The sequence below is a fragment of the Monodelphis domestica genome, chromosome 4 (assembly GCF_027887165.1).
Source record: "Monodelphis domestica isolate mMonDom1 chromosome 4, mMonDom1.pri, whole genome shotgun sequence".
In the NCBI taxonomy this organism is placed as follows: Eukaryota; Metazoa; Chordata; class Mammalia; order Didelphimorphia; family Didelphidae; genus Monodelphis; species Monodelphis domestica.
The window spans coordinates 2,731,014-2,755,361 of record NC_077230.1 but is presented as its reverse complement, the minus strand read 5'-3'; the positions used below and the strand labels follow the sequence as shown (position 1 = coordinate 2,755,361).

Sequence of the window (24,348 nt, the reverse complement as noted above, 5' to 3'; positions counted from 1 at the left end):
ACTTCAGATTGTGTCTACAGCCATGAAATTTTCTTGCTCCTTGTAAAAAAAGCTATGGCAAATCTGAACAGTCTACTGAAAAGTAGAGACATCATCTCACCAACAAAGGTCTATTTAGTCAAACCTATGGTTTTCCCAGTAGCAGTGATTGGCTTTGAGATTTGTAGTATAAGAAAAGTTGTGCAGCACAGAATTGACATTTTTAATTGTGGGGTTTGAAAAGACCTTTGAGAGTCTCTTAGACAGCAAGGAGATCAAATCAGTCAGTACTTAAAGAAATTCATTCAAACTATTCACTGGAAGGTCAAGTACTAAATCTGAAGCTTAATTACTTTCATCACATAATGAGAAGATCAGATTCATTAGAAAAGACCTTTATGTTAGGTAAGATTAAAGGCAAAAGCAGAAAGAGATAGCAAAGATTTAGTTGAAGAATGCCATGGAAACAATTAATGAACTGGGACAGACTTTGAAAGGTAGTGAAGGTTAGAAGAATCTGACATTCTTTATATCCATAGGATCATAAAGAGTCAGACATGACTGAATGATTGAATATGACAATTAAAATCACTCTGAGACTCCACCTCACACTCATGAAGTTGACAAAAAGGACAAAAATTACAAGCATTGGAGAGGATTGAAGAAAACAATGCCATTGAGATAATGAATGAAAGTTTTGGATATGTTTAGATGTTCTGGAATGCAATTTAGAACTTTGATTAAAAAGTTATTGAGGTTTGCATTCACTTTTGACTCAATAATACCACTATTAGGTCTATTCCTAAAGAGAAAAAAGAAAGAGGAAAAAGAACAAATATTTATAAGCAATTATTTTTGTGGTATCAAAGAATTGGAAATTGAAGAGTTGCCTATTTTGCTGGAATAAATAATTAAAAGAATCCTTTTAGAAAAACTTGGACTTCTATGAGCAAATGCAGAGTAAAGGTTGCAGAGTCAGGAGAATAGTATATATAAAAACTATTATAAAAACATTTTGAAAGACTTCAGAACTATGATCAATGCAGTTATTTTATTTGACTATACATATTTGCTCTAATAGGAAGCATTTGTATACACAAAATTGGGGGCGGGGAGAGTTTACCAATAGTATAGACAACTGGAAAAGTTGGATCTAGAGTCAGGATGAACTGAGACTAAATCTAGCCTTAGTTACTTATTAGCTTTTTTCATCTCAAGCAAATCACTTAAACTATTGCCACAGTTTTCTCAAATGCAAGATGAGGATAATAAAAGCATCTCTTTCTTAGGATTGTTACAAGGATCAAATGAGATAATATTTATAAAAAATACTTAAAAGGCATGGCACATAAAGATCTGTGTATAGATAAAAAAGTTTATTTATATTTCCCTTCCCTACCACACATATCACCCCATTCTACTTTTGGGGCCAAGAAGAACAAGTTGAATCACTCATACAACAGTCTTTTGAATACTTAAAGACAGACAAAAATATTTTATGCCCTCCCTTTTCCAGGCTATATATTTCTAGTTTCTTTACCTGAAGTTTATATGACCTAAACTCAAAGACAATCTCTGAACTGGTTGTCCTCACCTAGACACTCTTCAATTTGCCAATATACTTTCTAGGATGTTCCTCAAAGAAATAAATACAATAATCCAAATGTGGTATAATCAAGGCAAACCAGAAGAATGTTCTCTACTTCTCTAGTCTTGAAAACTGTGCCTCTCTTAAGACTGTAGTAGTTTTAACAGTTTCTATATTTTACTGTTGACTCATGTTGAAACTGCAACCTACCGTAATTGAAGATCTTATTCAAACTTCTATCTAGCATATGCCTCACCAATCTTGCCCTTATGTAAGTGTAATATTTCACATGTAATACTTTACAGAATAAGATTGATCTCACCCAAAGAAACTTTGACAATTAATGCCAATATGAAAGTACACTATTACTAATTCACAGTGATGCTTATGAGGTGAATGGTGAATGTAAACTACAGAATGACTGTTTGAGAAGTAAAACATGGAAAAAAGCAAGATGTTATAACACTATTGATACTTTCCCACTATTGCATTCGTCATTCCTCTTTTAAACTTATAAAATTATAAAGCTATTCCAAGAACTAGAGAAATGCTTTAAGTAATTTGTTATTTCCCCTTGTTTATAAACAACGAATATATCTGGTATTAAATGACTTTTACTCAACTTGATGGTGAAGATTAGCTTATAATTTTTGAGGTTCAAAAGAGTTGCTTTGTATAAAGAAGGATCATTATTGAACAATTGCAGACTCCACTTCATTTACCTTTTGACTCAGATCTCGAGAACTAGTAAGCTTTGTTTTCACTAAACCCTGGTAAGGCAGTGACCTCTTTTAGCCTCTGTCAGACGCAGAGCCTCTATATCAAACTTGCTATTTTATTTTGAATAAATTAGTACCAATGTCACCAGCTCATTGCCCTATGGAAAGGAAATTTAGAGTTTCAGTTAAAGATTTTCCTGTTGAGACTTAAGTACAAATCAATTTTTTGAAAAGTGAGACTAAAATACTGTTAGCAGCGTTTGTGATCTGAATAGAATTCTTTTTCCTACAGTATAGTTAGTCAAGGAAAAAGGGATGAAAAGAATGCAATGTTAATGGTTAAGGTTTGCAACCTTTCAAAGAATATCATTTTATCCATGCTTTCCCAATGTGGCCCAGTTGAGTATACACAGAAAGAGAATACACAGAAAGGAAGGATTTTTCCTCTACATTTTCACAAAATTACCACATTTGAAATGGGATAAAGACTAAATTTGGGATTCGAGTAGGATCTTTTCATGTGAATTTTCAAATTATGACTTGTCAGCTTTCTACAAGTTCACATTTTAAAAAAGATTATTTTAGTTATTCTTCAGACTACTTGGAAAAATCACATTTTTCTATTTCTTTGCAGAAAAAGTCAACTTTAATTTCCATAATTCCTTCATTTTTCTCATTTTTAAATCTTCAATTTTTCTATTTTCCATAATTAACTACCATAAATACTCTTCTGGAATCTTTGAAATCTATCTTTTTAATTGTCATTGTCTATACATGTCTATTCATATATTACCTTTGGTGAATTGGAACTTAGTGAATAGGATCTCCATTTTGTACAAACTATACAGCAATAAAATTATTCATTTACTGAAGTAAAAGGGAAATAATAATAATAATAATAATAATATTTTGGTTTATAGTTTTCAAATATCTAAAGTTAATTATACCTAGAAAAGTTTAATTCATTAAAATCTGATCAATGTTAGCTATCATAATACAATTGGCCTGTGGTACTATAGTTTTTAGAAATAGAGGTATAAATAATTGGCAACTTATGGCAGTTTTTAAAAGCATGACTTAAAATTTGCTCATACAGAATGGGGGATTTGGCTATTGACTATTTTGTTATCTATATAAATATATAAGTGTAAATTGATAGGTATATGCTATAATTTCTTATTATTTCATTGGTTAATTGATATTAAAATAGGACAAAATAATGAAACAGATTATTGTCAAATCATTTAGTATGATGCATTTGTTAGTTGGGAGATTTTGATGTCTTGTCAATGAAGTCGTTAGGCTACACAATTGGTAAGAACTCTGGACTTGGAATCAGGAAGAACTGAGTTCAAATTCTGACTCAGACATTTTACGAGATTTGTGACCTTGAGTAAGTCATTTGAACTCTTTTAATCTTATTTTCCTCATCTGTAAAGTAAGCATAATAATATCATTTATCTCATAGGATTGTTTTTGTACCAAATGAGATACCATATGCTCAGGACTTAAAGCACTATATAAATGATAACTATTCGTATTATATTTAAGGATTCTATATCCATGCCCAGAATCTCTTGATTTTCAGCCAGAGTAACATCTCCGAAATTTGTCAAGGAAAGAAGCTTAGAAGACTCTAGATCATGAGTATTTGCTACTTAACCTTGGATTCAGATAAGGTATATAGATTATATATACCTGATGACTTTCTGGTTTGGTGTGAATTAAAATGCACTCATTTCTGTGTAAAATTTCAGTAATTAATTTCTAGAGTCTAGGTTCCTTTTTGTAGGCCACACTTTTCAATAGTTCAATAATTCCTAAATTATCTCTTCTTCTTTGGTGTTATTTTTACTATGAGATATCTTACATGCTATTTTCAGGCTTTTTTACTTTGTTTTATTATTTCTTGGTGTATTATGAAGTCATTGGCTTCTATTTAGTCCATTCTAATTTCAGAGAATTTGTTTGAGCCAGGTGTTGTGCCTCTTATGTTAGAAATATAAAAGATTTTAATTCTTTTTTCCAATTATTACTATCATTTAAAAATTTTCCTCTTTAGTCTTCACATTTCACTCATAAAAATATTTTTAACTTGTTCCGTCTCTGACTTCATCTTTTCCAGGAATTCTAGTTATGTCTTTGTCCAAGTTGTGGTGATGATTTTATTAGTAGGTATTTTGGAATCCTATTTTTCTGGGCTTATATTTTGAGCATCTTCGACACTATCACTTTTTTTAAAATACTTGAATTATTTTTTTTTGTTTACTCATACTTCGTGACTTAATTCTTAATATTTGAGAAGCACTTCTGGAGGGAAGGTCTGGGCAGATAGAATTACTTTTTATTTCACTGCTGTGATTCCAAACTCTTGGAGACAGCTCAATCTGGGGTTTTATAGAATTTTTGTGCTCCAAAAATGGTCTTGTTGATGGCAGAATCTGATTGTTCCCCCACCCCCTTGTTCGAAGCTCTGCAATTTTCTGACTTAGATTTGGATCTGAGAAATAGTAAATTGGTATCAGATTTTTGAAGCTGTCTTCTATCTAGGAAGCTTTGCTGGTTCAGAGTGACAGAACAGCAGGTTCCCTTTTGGTATGGAAATTTTCCCCTGATTATTTCTTTATGAGCTTCAAACTGAGTTAAAAGCTGTAACTGAGATTATGCTCTGCTTTGGGGTTCTAGACACATAACTGTTGATTGCCATTGAACTTACTGCTCTCTTGGGTGCACCACCAACATGACAAACCACTGCTTGCTTTAAAAAATGTTACCACTGGGGGGGCAGCTGGGTGGTTCAGTGGATTGAGTGCCAGACCTAGAGATGGAAGGTCCTAGGTTCAGATCTGGCCTTAGACACTTCCCAGCTGTGTGACCCTGGGCAAGTCACTTGACCCCCATTGCCTAGCCCTTACCACTCTTCTGCCTTGGAGCCAATACCCAGTATTGACTCCAAGATGGAAGGTGAGGGTTTAAAAAAATGTTACCATTGGGCAGAAGTCCCTCTTTTTGTGGTCTGAATCAGTAGTCTAGAATTGAATAGCAGGTCACAAAGTTTCCAGATGGCACACATTCCCCTCGCTGTACCATAATTTGAGTCTAGGATGTCCTCTGCCTAGGGCAGATCTTCTTGTTGAGTCCGAGAACTCAACATAGTAGAGCTAGTGAACCATTCTCCTCCCCAATCTCTGCTGGCACTGCTAGTCAGTCTCCAGTGTTCTCAAGCTTCTCTTCTCCTTAGACTGACACAGGCTGGAAACATGACTCATAATTTTCTGGAATTTTCCAATCAGGATTTGGTCTGGTGCATTTCTAGATCTGTTTGGAAGAGGATTTTTGGAGGAGGGGGAGAGGTCCTCAAATGGGTTTTACTGCTTCATAATATTCTGTCATAAATAAAGGAAGGGAAAACATCAAGAACTTCTCACTGGGGTTAGTTCTTTTTTTTTTTCTCTAAATATTTCAGTAATTCAAATGTATATAGATTCCTGAAATGTTTGAGATGACATCCTTATGAAGGATCCTCATTATTCAATTTCTCCATCTCTTATATTCTCTAATAGGGCAGTTTCCCATGAGTTAAATCACATTTGGTTATGCTATCCACTGAATAATGTAGATTTATTTTGGTTTGAACTGGTTACGAATAGTTTTGTTGTAGTCACAATCTCATTTGATGATGAATTTTTTCTGATCATTACCTGAGAACTACAAATATTTTTTCATAAATATTATTATTAACAGTATCTTGGCAATCTTGATGTCATAATAATGAGCACTGAGGGATTGGAAACCATGCTAATTTTATCAGTATTGCTCTTGTTTATATGTTATTTTTGAGACCCTAATCCACATTCTAGACAACTGAAGCCAATTAGTTTCTTACGTTTGAATAGTTAATTCCTGTAATCATTATGAGGATAGTAACTAAGGAGTAACAATGAAGAAGAGAATGATAAAAAAGGAGAGGGAAATAACAAGGCCAGTGTGACTGAATTGATATTATTTTGAAAAAAAAAGTAAATATAAGAATTTGAAAAGATAGATGCCAGGTTGTCCATCTGTGAGCATGTTTAGTAATTATTTGGTGACTTTCTACAAATGTAATTTTTTATTTATAGGATTTTACATTTTTATTCATGGATCTAAAGCCGAAGGGGACATTAGATTTAGTGCCTTGGAAAAGGCTCTTCTCAGTTGAATGAATGGAGTAGAAGCCAGTCTGCAAATGATTTAGAATCAAGTGAGAGGAGAAGCAAAATCACTGATTATAGATCACTTTCTTAAGAAATCTTGCCATAAACGTGAGAAGAGCTATAGAACAACAGCTATGGTAACAGTATGGTAAGATCCAGTAAGTTGTTTTTTTTCTCTTAAGTGTAGTAGACACATGAACCTGCTTGTAGGCATTGGAAAAAGATCCACTAGATAGAGATTGACAGTAAAAGAGTGAAGATGACTGTGTGAGTAATCTGCTGGAGAAGGTTAAAAGAGATAGTTTCAAAAGGGTGGATTGACCTAACCAAGGAGAAAGGCCTCCCACTTGGTGAGATGACTACCACTCAAAATCCCCATATATACTGATTATGATGTTAGATTGGCAACTTTATCTCTCCTAGCTTGCTTTTTTTATTTTTATTTTTTAGTCAATTTAGAACATTATTCCTTGGTTACAAGAATCATATTCTTTCCCTCCCTCCCCTCCTCCCACTCTGCCCACAGCTGAGACACAATTTCATTGGGTTTTACTTGTGTCCTTGATCAGAACCTATTTCCATGTTGTTGGTGTTTGCACTAGGATGTTCATTTAGAGTCTACATCCCCAGTCATATTCCCTCGAGCCATGTGATCAAGCAGTTGTTTTTCTTCTGTGTTTCTACTCCCACAGTCCTAACTTGTTTTTGCATCTATAAAATCAAGGGTTTAATCAAGTTGTTTTCTTTTTTTTTTTAAATCCTTATCTTCTGTCTCAGAGTTAATACTGTGTATTGGCTCTAAGGAAGAAGAGTGATAAGAGCTAGGCAATGGGGTCAAGTGACTTTCCCAGGGCCACACAGCTGGGAAGTGGCTGAGGCCACATTTGAAGCTAGGACCCATCTCTAGGACTGGCTCTCAATCAACGGAGCTACCCAGCTCTGCCCCCTCAAGTTGGTTTCTAAATTCCTGCTAAACTCAGACATTTTGGGACTCCTTCTGCATAAAGTAAGGCAAGAAGTATTTTAAGTGCCTATTCTGTTCAAGCCACTGGGCTAAGTTCTGGGACTTCTTTAATTCCTTTTACTCTTGTTCCTATAATATAGTTATGAAACATATCAATTCATTGTCTGTAAACACAATTTAGCTATTTAAAAGTACTTCATGGGTCTATAATGTTTCTCCAAATAGATTGAAAACTATGTGCCGGCAAGAATTAAGCTTTAAACTTCTTGTCTCCACAACAGCACCTAATAGTAAAAACTCAATAATCATTTCCAAAGACTGAGAGTTGACTAATTCTTAGAACCAAGTTGTCTTTGTATTTTCCTCTATCATTCCCTTGCTGTAGTAAATTGAAAATATCTAAATCTACTTTAGGCAATAAAGTGCTATTGGTACATTATTGTTAGTAGTAATGCACTTATTCCAATGAATACAGAAGCATAAAAATGACAGCTATAGACTTAATTATGTGTATTTCTTATACCTGATACAAAAAGTCTAGCACTGTTGCTCTGTCGGGTTTCCCCAGTGTATCTGTGCCGTGTAATACATCGGTAGTTATACAATCCATCTTCATTCTGTACATCTTTAATATACAAGGCTCCCGTGGATGTGATGAAAAATCTAGATCCTAAAGTATAGAAAAAATAATTAGTGAATTTAAAACCAAATAACCATTTAAGCAAAAATATTCCCATTGAGAAAAAGTAATGCAAATCTAGATTCAATACTTTATACTTCTCTAAGTGCCTATTTTCAACAATATGAGTGATAACTTCAATAAATAAAAAAACTGAATAAATAATTCACTCAACTACTTTAATTATTCAAGGCTCCTAAATGAGAAATTCAAAGGAAGCAAAATGCAAAATAAAGACATGATCTACATAAATTTAGTCACAGAAATTATTTTCATTCCTACCTTTCCACTACAGCAAAATAATTGAGTCACATCAATATATTTCTTTTTTTGATGATCTTCTTAAAAATGTTATTTATTAATTCATTTTAAATATGTTCTATGGTTACATGATTCATTTTCTTTCCCTCCTCCCAGTGCCAAAAAACAATTCGAGTGGGTTGTACAAATGTTGTCACTTGATACCTATTTCCATATTATTTATATTTGCTATAGAGAGATTCTTTTAAAGCCAAGACCCCAAATCATATACCTGAATATACATGTGATAAGTGAAGTCATATGTTTTGCTTTTGCATTTCTATACCCATAGTTCTTTCTCTCAATGTGCATAGCATTCTTTTACATAAGTCCTTCAGGAGCATCCAGGCTTGTTGCATTACAACTAGTAGAAAGGTCTATTACACTACATTTTTCTAAAATGTTTTATTTACTGTGTACAATGTTCTTCTGAAACTGCTCATTTCACTTTGCATCAGTTCACTGAGGTTCTCCCAATTCATATGGAAAGCCTCCAGATTATCAATCTTTAAAGCACAGTAGTATTCCATTGGACACCCCCTCATTTTCCAACTTTTGCCACCACAAAGAACATGGCTATCAATATTTGTGTACAAGCATTTTTCCTACTATCTCCTTGGGATACAAACCCAGAAGAGATATTGCTGGATGAAAGGTTATGCAATCTTTTAAAGCCCTTTGCATATAATTCTAAATTGCCTTTTACAATGGATGGATGGGGTGGGTGGAGTCAAGATGGCAGCATAGAGGCAGCAAAAGTTCAAACCTCTGAAAACCCTTCCTAATGGTTAAAAACCAAATGCTCCTAGGGGACTGAAAACCAAACCTAACAACAGGACAGAGCCAAGGAACCTTTCTGCTGGACGCAACTTAAAAGGTATGCCCCAAAAAAGCCTGAATTAAAGAACACTCAGGTTTAAGGGGAAGGAAGAAGGAAGGTCCAAGGACCTCTCCCCTACCTACAGTACTGAGCCTCCAGCAGTTGCTGGAAACTCTGAGCTGGCAAGGGCACTCTTCTGGAGGGATTACCTTGTAGGTAAAGCTGTGCCAGGCTCAGGGCTCTGAACACAGGTGGTGGGGAAGCAGCTGGAAAAGAAGCACAGAGCAGGCAGCCTAGGCTCAGCCGAGACACTCCATATTGCCCTCCCACCCTTCCCAAGGTTTTGACCTTAGGGCACATCCAGCTCTGCAAGTTCAACTCTTCTGGAAGTAATCTTATCAAGCTTTCAGAGGGCAGGGAAGCCCAAGCTCCAACACCCCTCTGCCACAGACTGCTCTGAGAGCCTTGCTATGCTCCAAGGGTGAAGGTTGACAGAAAAGCCGAAACCCACAGATCCATCACATAATGAGAGGAGCAAGAGTGCAGGCAATAACCGGGGGCAGGGGGGTGGGGAGGGAGGAGGGGAGGAAAGATCGGGTAAATATGAGCAAAAAAACAAAAAAAAGGAAATTACAACTGACAGCTTCTATCCAGTCAATGAACAAAGAACAAATGTAACAGAGGAAGATCAAGGAATACCAAGCAAAAACACAGAAACTCCAGCAAATTGGACACAGACTTTGGAAGAACCCAACATACAATTCAAAAAACAATTCAGAGAGTCTGAAGACATCTGGGAAAAGAACTTAAAAAGCAAGATAAGTCATCTGGAAACAGAGGCACTTGATTGAAAATAAGAAAATAGTGTCTTGAATGCCAAAATTAATCAGCTTGAAAATGAGGCAAAGGAGATGAAAGATGAGGCAAAGAAAATGAACAATGAGGCAAAGAAGATGGAAGATGACCTCCAAAGAAAATCAGACCAGAAGGAAAAGGATAACCAAAAAGCCAGGGACAACATCCTGTCTTTTAAAACCAGAATACAACAATTAGAAGCAAGCAACTTCACAAGGCAGCAGGAAACTATAAAACAAAATCAAAAGAATGAAAAAATTGAGGAAAATATGAAGCACCTCATTCACAAAACAGAAGATTTTAGAAAATCATTCTAGGACAGACAACTTAAGAATCATTGGTCTACAAGAAGACCATGACAAAAGAAAAGCCTGGACATCATCCTACAGGAAATTATCCAAGAAAACTGCCCCAATATTCTAGAACAAGAAGGAAAAATGGAGATTGAAAGAAGCCACAGATCACCTCCTCAATTTAATCCCCTACTAACAACACCCTGGAATGTTATAGCCAAATTCAAGAACTATCAGATCAAGATAAAAATATTACAAGCTGCTAAGAAGTCATTCATATACCATGGAACCAGAGTGAGTATAACATAGGATCTGGCTGTATCTAAATTGAAGGACTAAAAGGCATGGAATATGATATTCTAGAAAGCAAGAGAATTAGGTCTACAACCAAGAATCAACTGCTGAGAAAACCTGATTATATTCTTACAAGGGAAAGTATGGTCATTTAATAAAATAGAAGAATTCCAAGCATTTGTAAAGAAAAGACCAGACCTGAAGAGAAAATCTAATGCCCAAACCCAGAACACAAGAGAATGACAAAAATGGTAATTAATAAAGGGGGGAAAGAAAATTAAAACAAAACTTTTTTAAGAGACCCAGTAAGTTAAAATGATATGTATTTCTACAAGAAAAGAGGATATAGGTAACTCTTAAAAATTATTATTATGACCTGACTAGCTAGAAGAATTATACTTAGAGGGAATAGTGACAAACTATATAGGATAAAATGCCAAGACACATAAATATATATATATTTATATTTATATATATACACAATAAGAGTTTAAAAGGAGTTTAATACTAAGAAAAATGGGAAAAGAAACAAAATGGGGTAAATTTATATGTCACAAAGAAGCACATGGAGGGAGGGGGAGAACATCAATACACTGGAAGGGTAAAGAGGTTGGAGATAGGAAATATATAAATTTTATGTGCATTGAAATTGGCTCAAAGAGGGAAGAACTATCAAATACATTGGGGCAGAGAATTGATTTGCACCCTATAGGGAAGTAGAATGGTAACAAACAGACTGGTGAGGTGGGAAACAATACAAGGGAGGTAGAGGGTGGTATGGTAGTTTAAAAAGACTGAAAGAAAATAAGAGGAGAATAGGAAGGAAGGGGGATATAAAGGGAAGTAAAATAAGGGTGGGAATTAGGGGAACTGATTAAAAATAAAACAGTGGTGTAGAAGGAAATAGTGGAACAAAAAAGGGCAGGACTAGGAGTGGAAATCAAAATGCTGGGAAATACACAACTGCTAATCATAACTCTGAATGTGAATAGAATTAACTCACCCATAAAACATAAGCAAATAGCAGAGTGGATTAGAAACAAAAATCCTACCATATGTTGTCTACAAGAAACACACATGAGGAAGATAGATATACATAGGGCAAAGGTAAGCGGATAGAGCAGAATGTATTGGGCATTAACTGAGAAAAAGAAAGCAGGAGTCGCAATCATGATATCTGACAAATCCAAAGTAAAAACACATCTAGTTAAAAGAGATAGAGAAGGTAATTATACATGCTGATAAAATATAGTATAGACAATGAGGAAATATCAATACTCAACATGTATGTACCAAATGGCATAGCATCCAAATTTCTAAAGGAGAAACTAGTGGAGGTCAAGGATGAAATAGGAAGAAAAACTATACTAGTGGGAGACCTGAATCTTCCTCTATCATAACTAGATGAATCAAACCAAAAACTAAATGAGAAAGTGGTAAGAAATTTGAATGAAATCTTGGAAAAATTGGAGTAAGTAGATATGTGGAGAAAAAGAAATAAGGACAAAAAGGAATAGACCCTCTTTTCAGCAGCACATGGTACATTCACAAGGATTGACCATGTGTTGGGGCATAAAAATATCGCAAACAAGTGCAAAAACAAAAGAGCAGAAAAAATGGATTCAACCTTTTCAGATCACAATGTAATAAAAAAATAATTAGTAAGGTTACATGGAGCAGCAAATCAAAAATTAATTGGAAATTATATATATATATATATATATATATATATATATATATATAATCTCTAAAATTGGTTAAAGTCAAAATCACCTTAGACAAAATAAAATACTTAGGAATCTATCTGCTGAGACAAACACAGGAACTATATGAACACAACTACAAAACACTCTCCACACAATTAAAACTAGGCCTGAGCAATTGAAAAATATTAACTGCTCATAGGTAGGATGAGCCAATATAATAAAAATGAACATCCTACCCAAACTGATCTACCTATTTAGTGCTATACCCATTGAACTTCCAAAATTTTTTTTTTACTGAATTAGAAAAAAACCATAACAAAGTTCATTTGGAAGGACAAAGAATCAAGGATATCCAGGGAAATAATGAAAAAAAAAATACAAAGGAAGGTGGCCTTACAGTCCCAGATCTCAAACTATACTATAAAGCAGTGGTCATCAAAGCAATTTGGTACTGGCTAAGAGACAGAAAGGAGGATCAGTAGAATAGACTTGTGGTAAGCAACCTCAGCAAGACAGTCTATGACAAACCCAAAGACCCCAGATTTTGGGACAAAAATCCACTAGTTGAAAAAAACTGCTGGGAAAATTGGAAGACAGTGTGGGAGAGACTAGGTCTGGATCAACACCTCACACCCTACACCAAGATAAACTCGGAATGGGTGAATGACCTGAACATAAAGAAGGAAACTATAAGTAAATTATGTGAACACAGAATAGTATACATATCAGACTTTTGGAAAGGGAAAGATTTTAAAACCAAGCAAGACATATAAAGAATCACAAAATGCAAAATAAATAATTTTGATTACATCAAATTAAAAAATTTTTGTACAAACAAACCAATGCAACCAAAATTAGAAGGGAAGCAACAAATTTGGAAACAATCTTCATAACAAAAACCTCTCACAAAAGTCTAATTACTCAAATTTATAAAGAGCTAAATTAACTGTACAAAAAGTCAAGCCACTCTCCAATTGATAAATGGGCAAGGGACATGAAAAAGCAGTTTTAAGCCAAAGAAATCAATATTATAAATAAGCACATGAAAAAGTGTGCTAAATCCCTGATAATCAGAGAGATGCAAATCAAAACAACTCTGAGGTATCACCTCACACCTAGAAGATTGGCTAACATGACAGTGAAGGAAAGTAATGAATACTGGAGGGGATGTGGCAAAGTTAGGACATTAATTCATAGCTGGTGGAGTTGTGAATTGATCCAACCATTCTGGAGGGCAATTTGGAAGTATGCACAAAGGGTGATAAAAAAAAAAGTCTGCCCTTTGATCCAGCCATAGCACTGATGGGTTTGTACCCCAAAGAGACAATAAGTAAAAAGACTCGTACATGAATATTCATAGCTGAGCTCTTTGTGGTGGCAAAAAAATTGGAAAATGATCGGATGCCCTTCAATTGGGGAATGGCTGAACAAATTATGGTATATGTTGGTGATGGAATACTATTGTGCTAAAAGGAATAATAAAGTGGAGGAATTCCATGGAGACTGGAACGACCTCCAGGAAATGATGCAGAGTGAGAGGAACAGAACCAAGAAAACATTGTACACAGACTGATATACTGTGGTACAATTGAACATAATGGACTTCTCCATTAGTCTCAATGCAATGTCCCTGAACAACCTGCAGGGACCAAGGAGAAAAAAACACTACCCACAAGTAGAGGACAAACAGTGGGAGTAAAAACACCGAGGAAGGACAACAGCTTGACTACAGGGGTGGAGGGGCTATGATCGAGGAGAGACTGAATGAACATCCTACTACAGAAACCAATAGCAAGGAAATGGGCTCAGGTTAAGGATGCATGTGACATCTAGAGGAATAAAGCATTGCCAATGGGAGGAGTTGGGGGAGGGGTGGAGGAAAAAAAGTGATCTTTGTTTCTAATGAATAATGTTTGAAAATGACCAAATAAAATAATGTTTAAAATAAAATTGGTTAAAGAACAAATCATAGAAACAATTAATAATTTCCTAGAAGAAAATGACAATGATAAAACATCCTTTCAAAATCTATGGGATGCAGCGAAAACAGTACTCAGAGGGAAATCTATATCCTTGAGTTTATACATTAGCAAATTAGGGAGGACAGAGGTTCATGAACTGGGCATGCAAATTAAAAAACTAGAACATGAACAAATTTAAAATCCTCAGATGAAGACTAAGTTAGAGATAAAAAAATCAAAGGAGAAATTAATAAAATCGAAAGTCAAAGAACTATTGATTTAATAAATAAGACTAGAAGCTGGTATTTTGAAAATACAAATAAAATAGACAAAGTACTGGTCAATCTCATTTCAAAAAGGAAAGAAGAAAACCAAATTGACAGTATCAAAGATGTAAAGGGAGACCTCAGCTCTAATGAAGAAGAAATGAAGGCAATCATTAAAAACTATTATGTCCAATTATATGGCAATAAATATGGCAATCTAAGTAATATGGATGAATACAGAAGAAGAAATAGAATACTTAAATAATCCCATTTCAGAAAAAGCAAATGAGCAAGTCATCAAAGAACTCCCTAAGAAAAAAATCCCCAGGGCCTGATAGATTCACAAGTGAATTCTATCAAACATTCAAAGAACAACTAATCTCAATATCATGCAAACTATTTGACAGAATAAGCAAGGAAGGATTTCTACCAAATTCCTTTTATGGCAGAAATATGGTACTGATTCCAAAGCAAGGCAGGACAAAAACAGAGAAAGAAAACTATAGAATAATCTCCTTAATGAACATAGATGCAAAAATCTTAAATAGGATACTAACAAAAAGATTTCAGCAAGTGATCATGAGGGTTATTCATTATACCAAGTGCAATTTATACCAAGAATACAAGGGTGGTTCAATATTAGGAAAACCACCCACATAATTGACCATTTTAAGAAGCAAACCAACAAAAATCACACGATTATCTCAATAGATGCAGAAAAAGCCTTTGACAAAATACAACACTCATTCCTATTTAAAACACTAGAAAGCATAGGAATGAAAGGGCCTTTCCTAATGATAACAAACAGTATATATCTAAAACCATCAGCAAACATCATCTGCAATGAGATAAACTAGAAGACTTCCCAACAAGATTAGGAGTGAAATAAGGATGTTCATTATCACCTCTATTATTTAACATTGTACCCCCAACTTTGCTATTCCTTCTCTACTTCCCTGTAGAGTAAGATAAAATTCTATACTCCAATAGATCTGACTCTCCTTCCCTCTCAGAAATGATTCCACTGAAAGAAAGATTTATGTATTACCTATTACCACTCTCTTCCACCTCCTCTTACAACAGCATTCTCCACCCATCAAATACATGTCTTTATGTGGTATAAATTGTCCTATTTTTCTTCTTCCTTCTAGTTTCTCTTAGTACCATCCTCTTTTTTTGTCCCCCCCCCCTAATTTTTCTTTTACATATCATCTTGAATAACTTAGTACCACAACCTCTGCCTATGAATAATTCTTCTATCTACTATGATTATGAAAATAATTTTTAAGAGTTATAGATATTTTTCCATATAGGAATATCATCAATTTGACCTAACTGAAGCCCTTAAAATTTTCCCTATTTTCTTGTTTACCTTTTCATGATTCTCTTGAAATTTGTATTTGGACCTCAAATTTTCCATTAATTCTGGTCTTTTCTTTAGGAATGCTTGGAAATCTTCTGTTTTGTTAAATGCCAATACTTCCCCCGAATGTATATAGTCAGTTTTGATGGGTAGGTGATTCTTGGTTGCAGACCCCAGTCTCTTGCCTTCCTGAATATTATATTCCAAGCCTTCAAAGTTCTTGTTCATATACATGAGTGTTTCTAATATTTATAGCAACTTTCTGTGGTGGCAAAGAATTGGGAACTGAGGGAATGCCCATCAATTGGGGAAAGGCTGAACTACTTATGACATTTGATTGTGATATAATACTACTGTGCCATAAAAAGCAATGAACAGACTGATTAAAAAAGCAAAAAAAAAAACCCTTGGATATAACTACATCTCAGTAATGAATAGTGAAATGAGTAGAAACAGGAAAACCTTTTATATAGTCATAGAATTAATCCTGGAAGAATAAACTGGAAATGCTATCTCTAGTAAGTGAGCAAAAAGATAAAACATGAAAGATAATTTATATGTCCCTGTTGGCTGCATTAAGGATATCTTTTTGATCTTAGAGTTCATTCTAAAAATGAAAAAAAAAATGAGACTCAGCAAGGTTAGGCAACTTGTCTAGTCATATAGGGAGTAAGTCAAAATTAAAACCTATTCCTTCTCATTTCAAATACAATGATTTGGACTTTTTTTTTGCAATTTCCTGTTAAAATATTTTGAACATTAATAAGTGCACAAAGCTCTATATGCATTAGCTATTCCTATTAAATCTAAATTACTTCTCTATCTTCCTCCTAATTTTACATTATTCGAACAGTCACTCAGGTTTAAAAAAAGACTCAAGTATTGGGGATAGCCTTTTAGTTTATTTTGAAAATTTAGAGCATTTTCTTGTTCTGATAACACCAGATTAAAATATAATTGGTGTGGGTTTCTTTATTTTGTGATCTTAAAATAAAACTGTTTTCCCATTATATCTAAAATTGTGCTACATTCTAAAATACAACTTTAGAAAAATTAAAATGATAAATCTTTCATCAGTGTTGAATGTGAATAAAAAGGAATTTACATGCATTAAAACTTTATAAAAATTGCCTATATATTGAGGCATAAAGCCCTCATCAAAATGTATAGAAAAATAGAACTTCTTAACAGATTACTTACTGATCATCAAAGCAATAAATGATATGAAATAAAATATTATTTTAAAAGAATGAAAAAGTAATTGAAAATTTAAAAATGTAATTTAAAAAAACCATGAAATCAAAGGGAAAAATAAGGGAAGAACTGAAAAAGTTAACAGTTATATGACAACAACAAAATATGCCAAATTATATGAGATGTAAGTAAAGTAATTCTAAGGTAAGTTTCCAACAGACATAATTTTTTAAGTTCATGAAATGGGCACTAAGTTTAAGGAAAAAAATATTAAATGACAAATATTTTCCAAATAAGTGAAAATGCTGATATTATTAAAATGTAAAGAAGAGATATAAAGATATAATTGAATACAAAAAGACCACTGAATGGATCAACAAAAAATATTGTAGGGAATGCATTAACTTTTCTGATATGGTAATTAACAAAGCCACAGTGAACTTCAAAATCACCTGAAAAAGAAGCTAAATTAGCCTGTCAGAATAAAACCATTCAGTATTGGTTCAAAGTTCTTGTTCGTATACATGAGTGTTTCTAATAGTGTATATCAGCCCTATTAGACAAAGGATTCTTGCTTGCTTTCCCCAAATCCTAGGCCTGCTAATTAAAAAAACCCAACAAATTGTACTGAACTGAAGAGAAAAAGAACCTGTTTCCCTCTAAGCCGCAGGAGGTGCCCAATTGAACACTAAAGTGCAGTTGATTTATTTCCATCATTCTCTTTAACTCTCATTAATATTCTGAATATCTCCCCATACAATTGGCTTACACAATTGTCTTGTGTGTTTCATGTTTCCTAGTCCCATAGTATGGTATTTTGAGCCACCTATGATTCTATGTAAAGACAATTAGGATCTAGTTTTTTAAAAAATAGTAAAAGTTATACCTGATAATTTTTTATAAAAGGAAAAATATCTTGCCCAAAATAAAAAGGATAATATAACTATTGAAGAGAAAATAAAGGAAATGATCAGAAATTACATAGCTTAATTATGCTAATGACTCCCATAACTTATAGAAAAAATTAATATTTAGAAAAGTATAATATCACAATAACAAAAAAATTTAAAGGACTCAATATCAGAAAAATGAATTAGACAAATGATAAAAAAAAATCTCCCAGGGTTTAAGGAAATAACCCCCCACAACCATATGGTTGAAAATTCAAAGAAAAATTAGTTTCAATGCTACATAGATATTTGCAATGATAAGAAAAGAAAATACCCTTTCAATCTATGATATGCCCTAATTAATCTATCATGTTACTAAGTAAAACAAGAAGATATAAAATTATACAGAAAGAAAAAGAAAACTACAAATATCCCAAATGAAAACTGATATAAAAATCTGAATTAAATGTTGCTAAATAAACTACAACAACCAATTATAAAAAACTATGCACTATGATAAGGCTGGGTTTATAAGGAATTCAGGGTGATTCAGTATATGGAAGACAATAAACAAAATAAAAGATAATCATATTAAGAACAACAATAACCCTGCTAAGAACAATAATAAAATAAACTATATGAAGATATGAACATGAAGATGAAAATATTTTTGACAAAATTTATCCCTTATCTATCATTAAAAATTGAGAAAGTATAGGAACAAATGGATCTTTTATTAATACAATGAATGCAAACATCTAAATCCAAGAGTAAGCATTATGCACAATGGAGAAAAGTTAGGGGCTTTTCCAATAAAATCTGGGCTAAAGGAAGGATATTCATTATAAGTGCACTAGAAATTCTGGTTATAGCCATAAGAAAAGAACATTTGAAATAAATTAGAATAATATAAGAGTTATCAAAATAATCATTTTTGAAAACCATATGATTATATGCTTAGATTATATGAGAGAATCACTTGAAAAATTAATTTATATAATAACCAAAAATTTTACCAGATTAGAAGATAAAACCACATAAGTTATCAGTATTTTTATAAACAATAATGAAAAGATCTAGGAAGATAAATTCCTTTTAAAAAGTTTACCAAATTTATAAAATGGTTTTGAGAACTATGAAAATAACTATGAAAATCTCTTTGCAGAAATACAGAGATACCTAAGTAATTGAAGAAACATTAATTGCTCATTAGTAAGTCAAGACAACATAATGAAAAATGACAAAATTTCCCAAATTCATTCAGTGTTATATAAATTTTCCCGAAAGATATTTTATAGATCTAGGAAAAAATAATAACTAAATTCATGTGGAGAAACAAAAAAGTCAATTATCTCAAAGGTAATGATGAAAAATAATGGGCATGAAGAAGATCTATTTGTAGCAGATATCCTGTAATACTACAAAGGAGTAGTGATTTGAAGATTTGATATTAATTAAAAAGAAAGGTAGAGACTAGTAGAGATAGAGATTCAATATATAGCAATACAAAGCAAAAAATAAAACTAAAAAACAACTTCAGCATTGTGTTTAATAGGTTTCACCCCACCAAAAAGTGAATAAATGGAGGTACAACTCACAATTAAAAATATGACTAGGGAAATTAGATAGCATTGTGGCAGAATTTAAGTTTAGACTAACACACAATTACTATTAAGTTCATACAATACATGAAGATATGCTGAGAATCAGTAAATGGCTTAGCTATAAAATGACACATCACAAATAAATTGGGGGCCAGAGCCAAGATGACAGAGAAGGTATATAGACACATCTGCTCTCTATCAAATTATCCTCCACACAAGAATGATATAATGCCTCAAAACTAAATCTGGGGCAATATAATCCTCAAAAAATAGGATGAAATAATTTTTCAGTCTGAAATAATTTTCAAGATTGGCACAAAACCTTTATGACTTCTCGTGGGGTAGAAGTGAAATGTAAAGAAGTACTCCAAATAATAAGTCTTGGGGGCAGCTGAATCAATAGCAAAGGTTTCTTGAGTCATTATCCACTGATGGAAATGGGGGTTGGACAACTGTTCAGAAGGAGATTACAGGATTCTCTTTGCTGGCTCTGGCTGCAAGACTTTTGCCTCATTACTCATATGCAAATTCAGGTCATAGTACTGGGTCAGAGTGTCAGAGAGAGGAGGAGCACCAAGACACAGCAGGACTTTCATCGGACCCTAATCACAATTCTAATACAGAAAAGAATACCTGTGTTTGCCTACAGACAAAGACCACAAGAGGGAAGCATATTAAATACACTTTTCATAAAATCACAACAGCTTGGAAAACTTAAAACTTAAAGATCATCAGAGTTAGCCTTAAAGGTAGTTGAACAAAGAACCTGAAACTTATAGCAGTGCTCCATTCACCAGAGTTATAGAGCCTAACTTTAACAGTTTTTTAAATTAAAAAAAAAAAATGAACAAACAACACCAAAAAAAGAAAATCAACAAGAAAGTTATTTTGGTGACAGTGAAGATCAAAACAAGAACTCAGAAGAAGATAATGAAGGAAACACTTGCTGCATCCAGTTTCTCCAAGAAAAATGGGAATTTCTCACAAATCCAAAAAAATTAATAGAGGAGCTCAGAAAAAAAATTCATATAAAATAATAGAGGTAAAAGAAAAATTGTAAAAAGAAATGAGAGTGACACAGGAAATTCATGCAAAAAAGTCAATAGTTTGGTAAAGGAGGCATAAAAATACTGAAGAAAATAATTCTTAAAAACTTCTGGGAAAATTGGAAGACAGTGTGGGAGAGACTAGGAATAGATCAACACCTCACACCCTACACCAAGATAAATTCAAAATGGGTGAGTGACTTAAACATAAAGAAGGAAACCATAAGTAAATTGGGTAAACACAGAATAGTATACATGTCAGACCTTTGGGAGGGGAAAGACTTTAAAACCAAGCAAGACATAGAAAGAATCACAAAATGTAAAATAAATAATTTTGACTACATCAAATTAAAAAGCTTTTGCACAAACAAAACCAATGTAACTAAAATCAGAAGGAAAACAACAAACTGGGAAAAAATCTTCATAGAAACCTCTGACAAAGGTTTAATTACTCAAATTTATAAAGAGCTAAATCAACTGTACAAAAAATCAAGCCATTCTCCAATTGATAAATGGGCAAGGGACATGGATAGGCAGTTCTCAGATAAAGAAATCAAAACTATTAATAAGCACATGAAGAAGTGTTCTAAATCTCTTATAATCAGAGAGATGGAAATAAAAACAACTCTGAGGTATCACCTCACACCTAGCAGATTGGCTAACATGACAGCAAAGGAAAGTAATGAATGCTGGAGGGGATGTGGCAAAGTAGGGACATTAATTCATTGCTGGTGGAGTTGTGAACTGATCCAACCATTCTGGAGGGCAATTTGGAACTATGCCCAAAGGGCAACAAAAGAATATCTACCCTTTGATCCAGCCATAGCACTTCTGGGTCTGTACCCCAAAGAGATAATGGACAAAAAGACCTGTACAAAAATATTTATAGCTGCGCTCTTTGTGGTGGCCAAAAACTGGAAAACGAGGGGATGCCCATCAATTGGGGAATGGCTGAGCAAATTGTGGTATATGTTGGTGATGGAATACTATTGTGCTAAAAGGAATAATAAAGTGGAGGCGTTCCATGGAGACTGGATCAACCTCCAGGAAGTGATGCAGAGTGAGAGGAGCAGAACCAGGAGAACACTGTACACAGAGACTAATACACTGTGGTATAATCGAATGTAATGGACTTCTCTATTGGTGGCGGTGTAATGTCACTGAACAATTTGCAGGGATCTAGGAGAAAAAAACACCATTCATAAGCAGAGGATAAACTGTGGGAGTAGAAACACCGAGGAAAAGCAACTGCCTAAATATAGCAGTTGAGGGGATATGACAGAGGAGAGACTCTAAATGAACACTTTAATGCAAATATTATCAACATAGCAATGGGTTCAAATCAAGAAAACATGTAATGCCCAGTGGATTTACGCGTCGGCTATGGGGGGGGGGGGGAGGAAAAGAAAATGATCTATGTCTTCAATGAATAATGCTTGGAAATGATCAAATAAAATATTAAAAAAAAGAAAAAAGAACAAAAAAATGGCACAATTGGACATATGGGAAAAGAGCTTAAAATTAACTAATGAAAAGAAGTTTTTAAAAAGAGAATTGGATGTATCGAAAAGGTTAAAAAGCTCACTGAACAGAGTCAAGATGGCAGTTTAGAGGCAGCAAAAGTCGATTGCTTTGTGACTTTCCTTCCACACCAAAAGCAAAAAGAAGTGCTTCAAAATAAACAGAAAGTGAAACTCAACAAAAAGACAGAGCCACAGGTCTCTTCTACTTGATTCAACCTGAGAGGTACACCAATAAAGTTGAATTTTCAGGTATAAGGGAAAGATCTAACACCACACCCCCAGGTACTGCCCTGAGACCCTCAGTAGGACTCAGGTTGACTATGTGATCCCAGTTCAAAGGCTACAAACATGAAGGAGTATCTTGATATCACCAAAGAAAGCTTAGGGCTCTGACCAAGAAGCTGCCAGGGAAGAAGCTGGCAAGAGGAGCAGAGGGGAGGACTGTGGGTAACTACCTTCAGCCTCCACATCTTCACCTTCACCTTCAGGCTCTGGTGGCAACTGGGGAAGATTTGGCCTCAGGGCACATTAATTCAACAGTTCAGCTCAATCTGCCTATTCTAGTTTACCAACAGAAAAGAGAAGCCCCTTCAGGGCAGAAAAGTTCAAATTTATAGATCCATCAAACAAAGAAGCAAGAATCAAGTCCATAAGGAGTGGGAGAAAAGGAAAAATAGGAGTAAACAAGAGAAAAAGAAAAAAATAAATTACTATTGACAGTTTCTAATCAAGTAATGAACAAAGAACAATGGAACAGAGGAGGACTGAGGAACACCAAGCAAAACCTCAGAAACTCCATTGAATTGGACTCAGGCTCTGAAAGAGCTAAAAAAAATAATAAAACAAAAATTAAGTTGAAGGAAATTGGGAAAAGAAACTTAAAAAGCAAAATAGGTCATCTGGAAAAGAAACACATGAATTGAAACCAGAAAATAGTGTCTTAAAAGCAAGAATTGACCAGTTTGAAAATGAGGTAGAGAATGAAAGATGACCTCCAAAGAAAAAATTCAGATGAAAAGGAAAAAGAAGGCCAAAAAGCCAGGGATGAAATTCAGTCTTTAAAAACTACAATACAACAATTAGAATCAAGTGACTTCATAAGGCAGCAGGAAACTATAAAACAAAATCAAAAGAATGAAAAAAAATTGAGGAAAATATGAAACACCTCAGTGATAAAGCAAGTGACCTGGAAAATAGATTGAGGAGAGACAATTTAAGAATTATTGGACTACTTGAAAATCATGACCAAAGAAAAATTCTGGAATCATTCCCCAGGAAATTATCCAAGAAAACTTCCCTGATATTCTTGAACAAGAGGGTTAAGTAGAGGTTGAATGAATTCACAGATCACCTCCTGCATTAAATCCCCAAATAATGATACTCAGGAATGTTATAGACAAGGTCAAAAACTTCCATATCAAGGAAAATATACTACAAGCTTCTAAAAAGAAAACATTCAGATAATATGGAGCCACAGTTAGGATACCACAGGACCTGGGTTCATCCACACTGAAGGACCAGAAGGCATGGAATATGATATTCTAGAAAGCATGGAAACTGGATTCAACTACCCAGGAATACTGACTATACTCTTGCAGGGGAAAGTATGGTCATTAAATAAAGTAGAAGATTTCCAAGCATTCCTGAGGAGAAGACCAGGCTTAAAAAGAAAATCTGATGCCCATATACAGAACTCAAGAGAATCACAAAAAAGGTAATTAAGAAAGGAAAAGAAACATTGTGACTCAATAAGGTGAAATGATTTGTATTCCTATGTCAAAAGATGATATTGAACTCTTAAAAAGTTTTGTCATTGGTATAGCTAGAAGAAGTATACTTAGAGGGTACAGTGGCAAACAATATAGGATGATATGTCAAAAATATAAAAAAACTAGGGGTAGAAAAGAGATAAAATGGGGTAAATATATATTTCATAAAGAATCCCACTATGGTGGGGGATGGGCAGGGGGAGAAGAGCAATTCAATGGAAGGGAGGAAGAGATTGACAACAGATAATGCTTAAATCTTATGCTCATTGGAATTGACTCAGAAAGGGAAAAACAGTCAGATTTATTGGGGCAGAGAATTGTCTTTTTCCCTATAGAAAA

At 34.0% G+C, this 24,348-nt stretch overlaps 1 protein-coding gene across 4 annotated transcripts in view; it reads right to left on the bottom strand.

Moving 5' to 3' along the window:
- The window catches only part of DSCAM (DS cell adhesion molecule), an 829,709-nt gene that overhangs the window by 479,681 nt on the left and 325,680 nt on the right, over positions 1–24,348 (bottom strand). For all 4 annotated transcript variants that reach the window (XM_056825955.1, XM_056825956.1, XM_007493072.2 and 1 more), the window contains one exon: positions 7,970–8,116. In XM_056825955.1, coding sequence (XP_056681933.1) covers positions 7,970–8,116 — 147 coding nt within the window. The remainder of the gene's footprint in view (positions 1–7,969; positions 8,117–24,348) is intronic.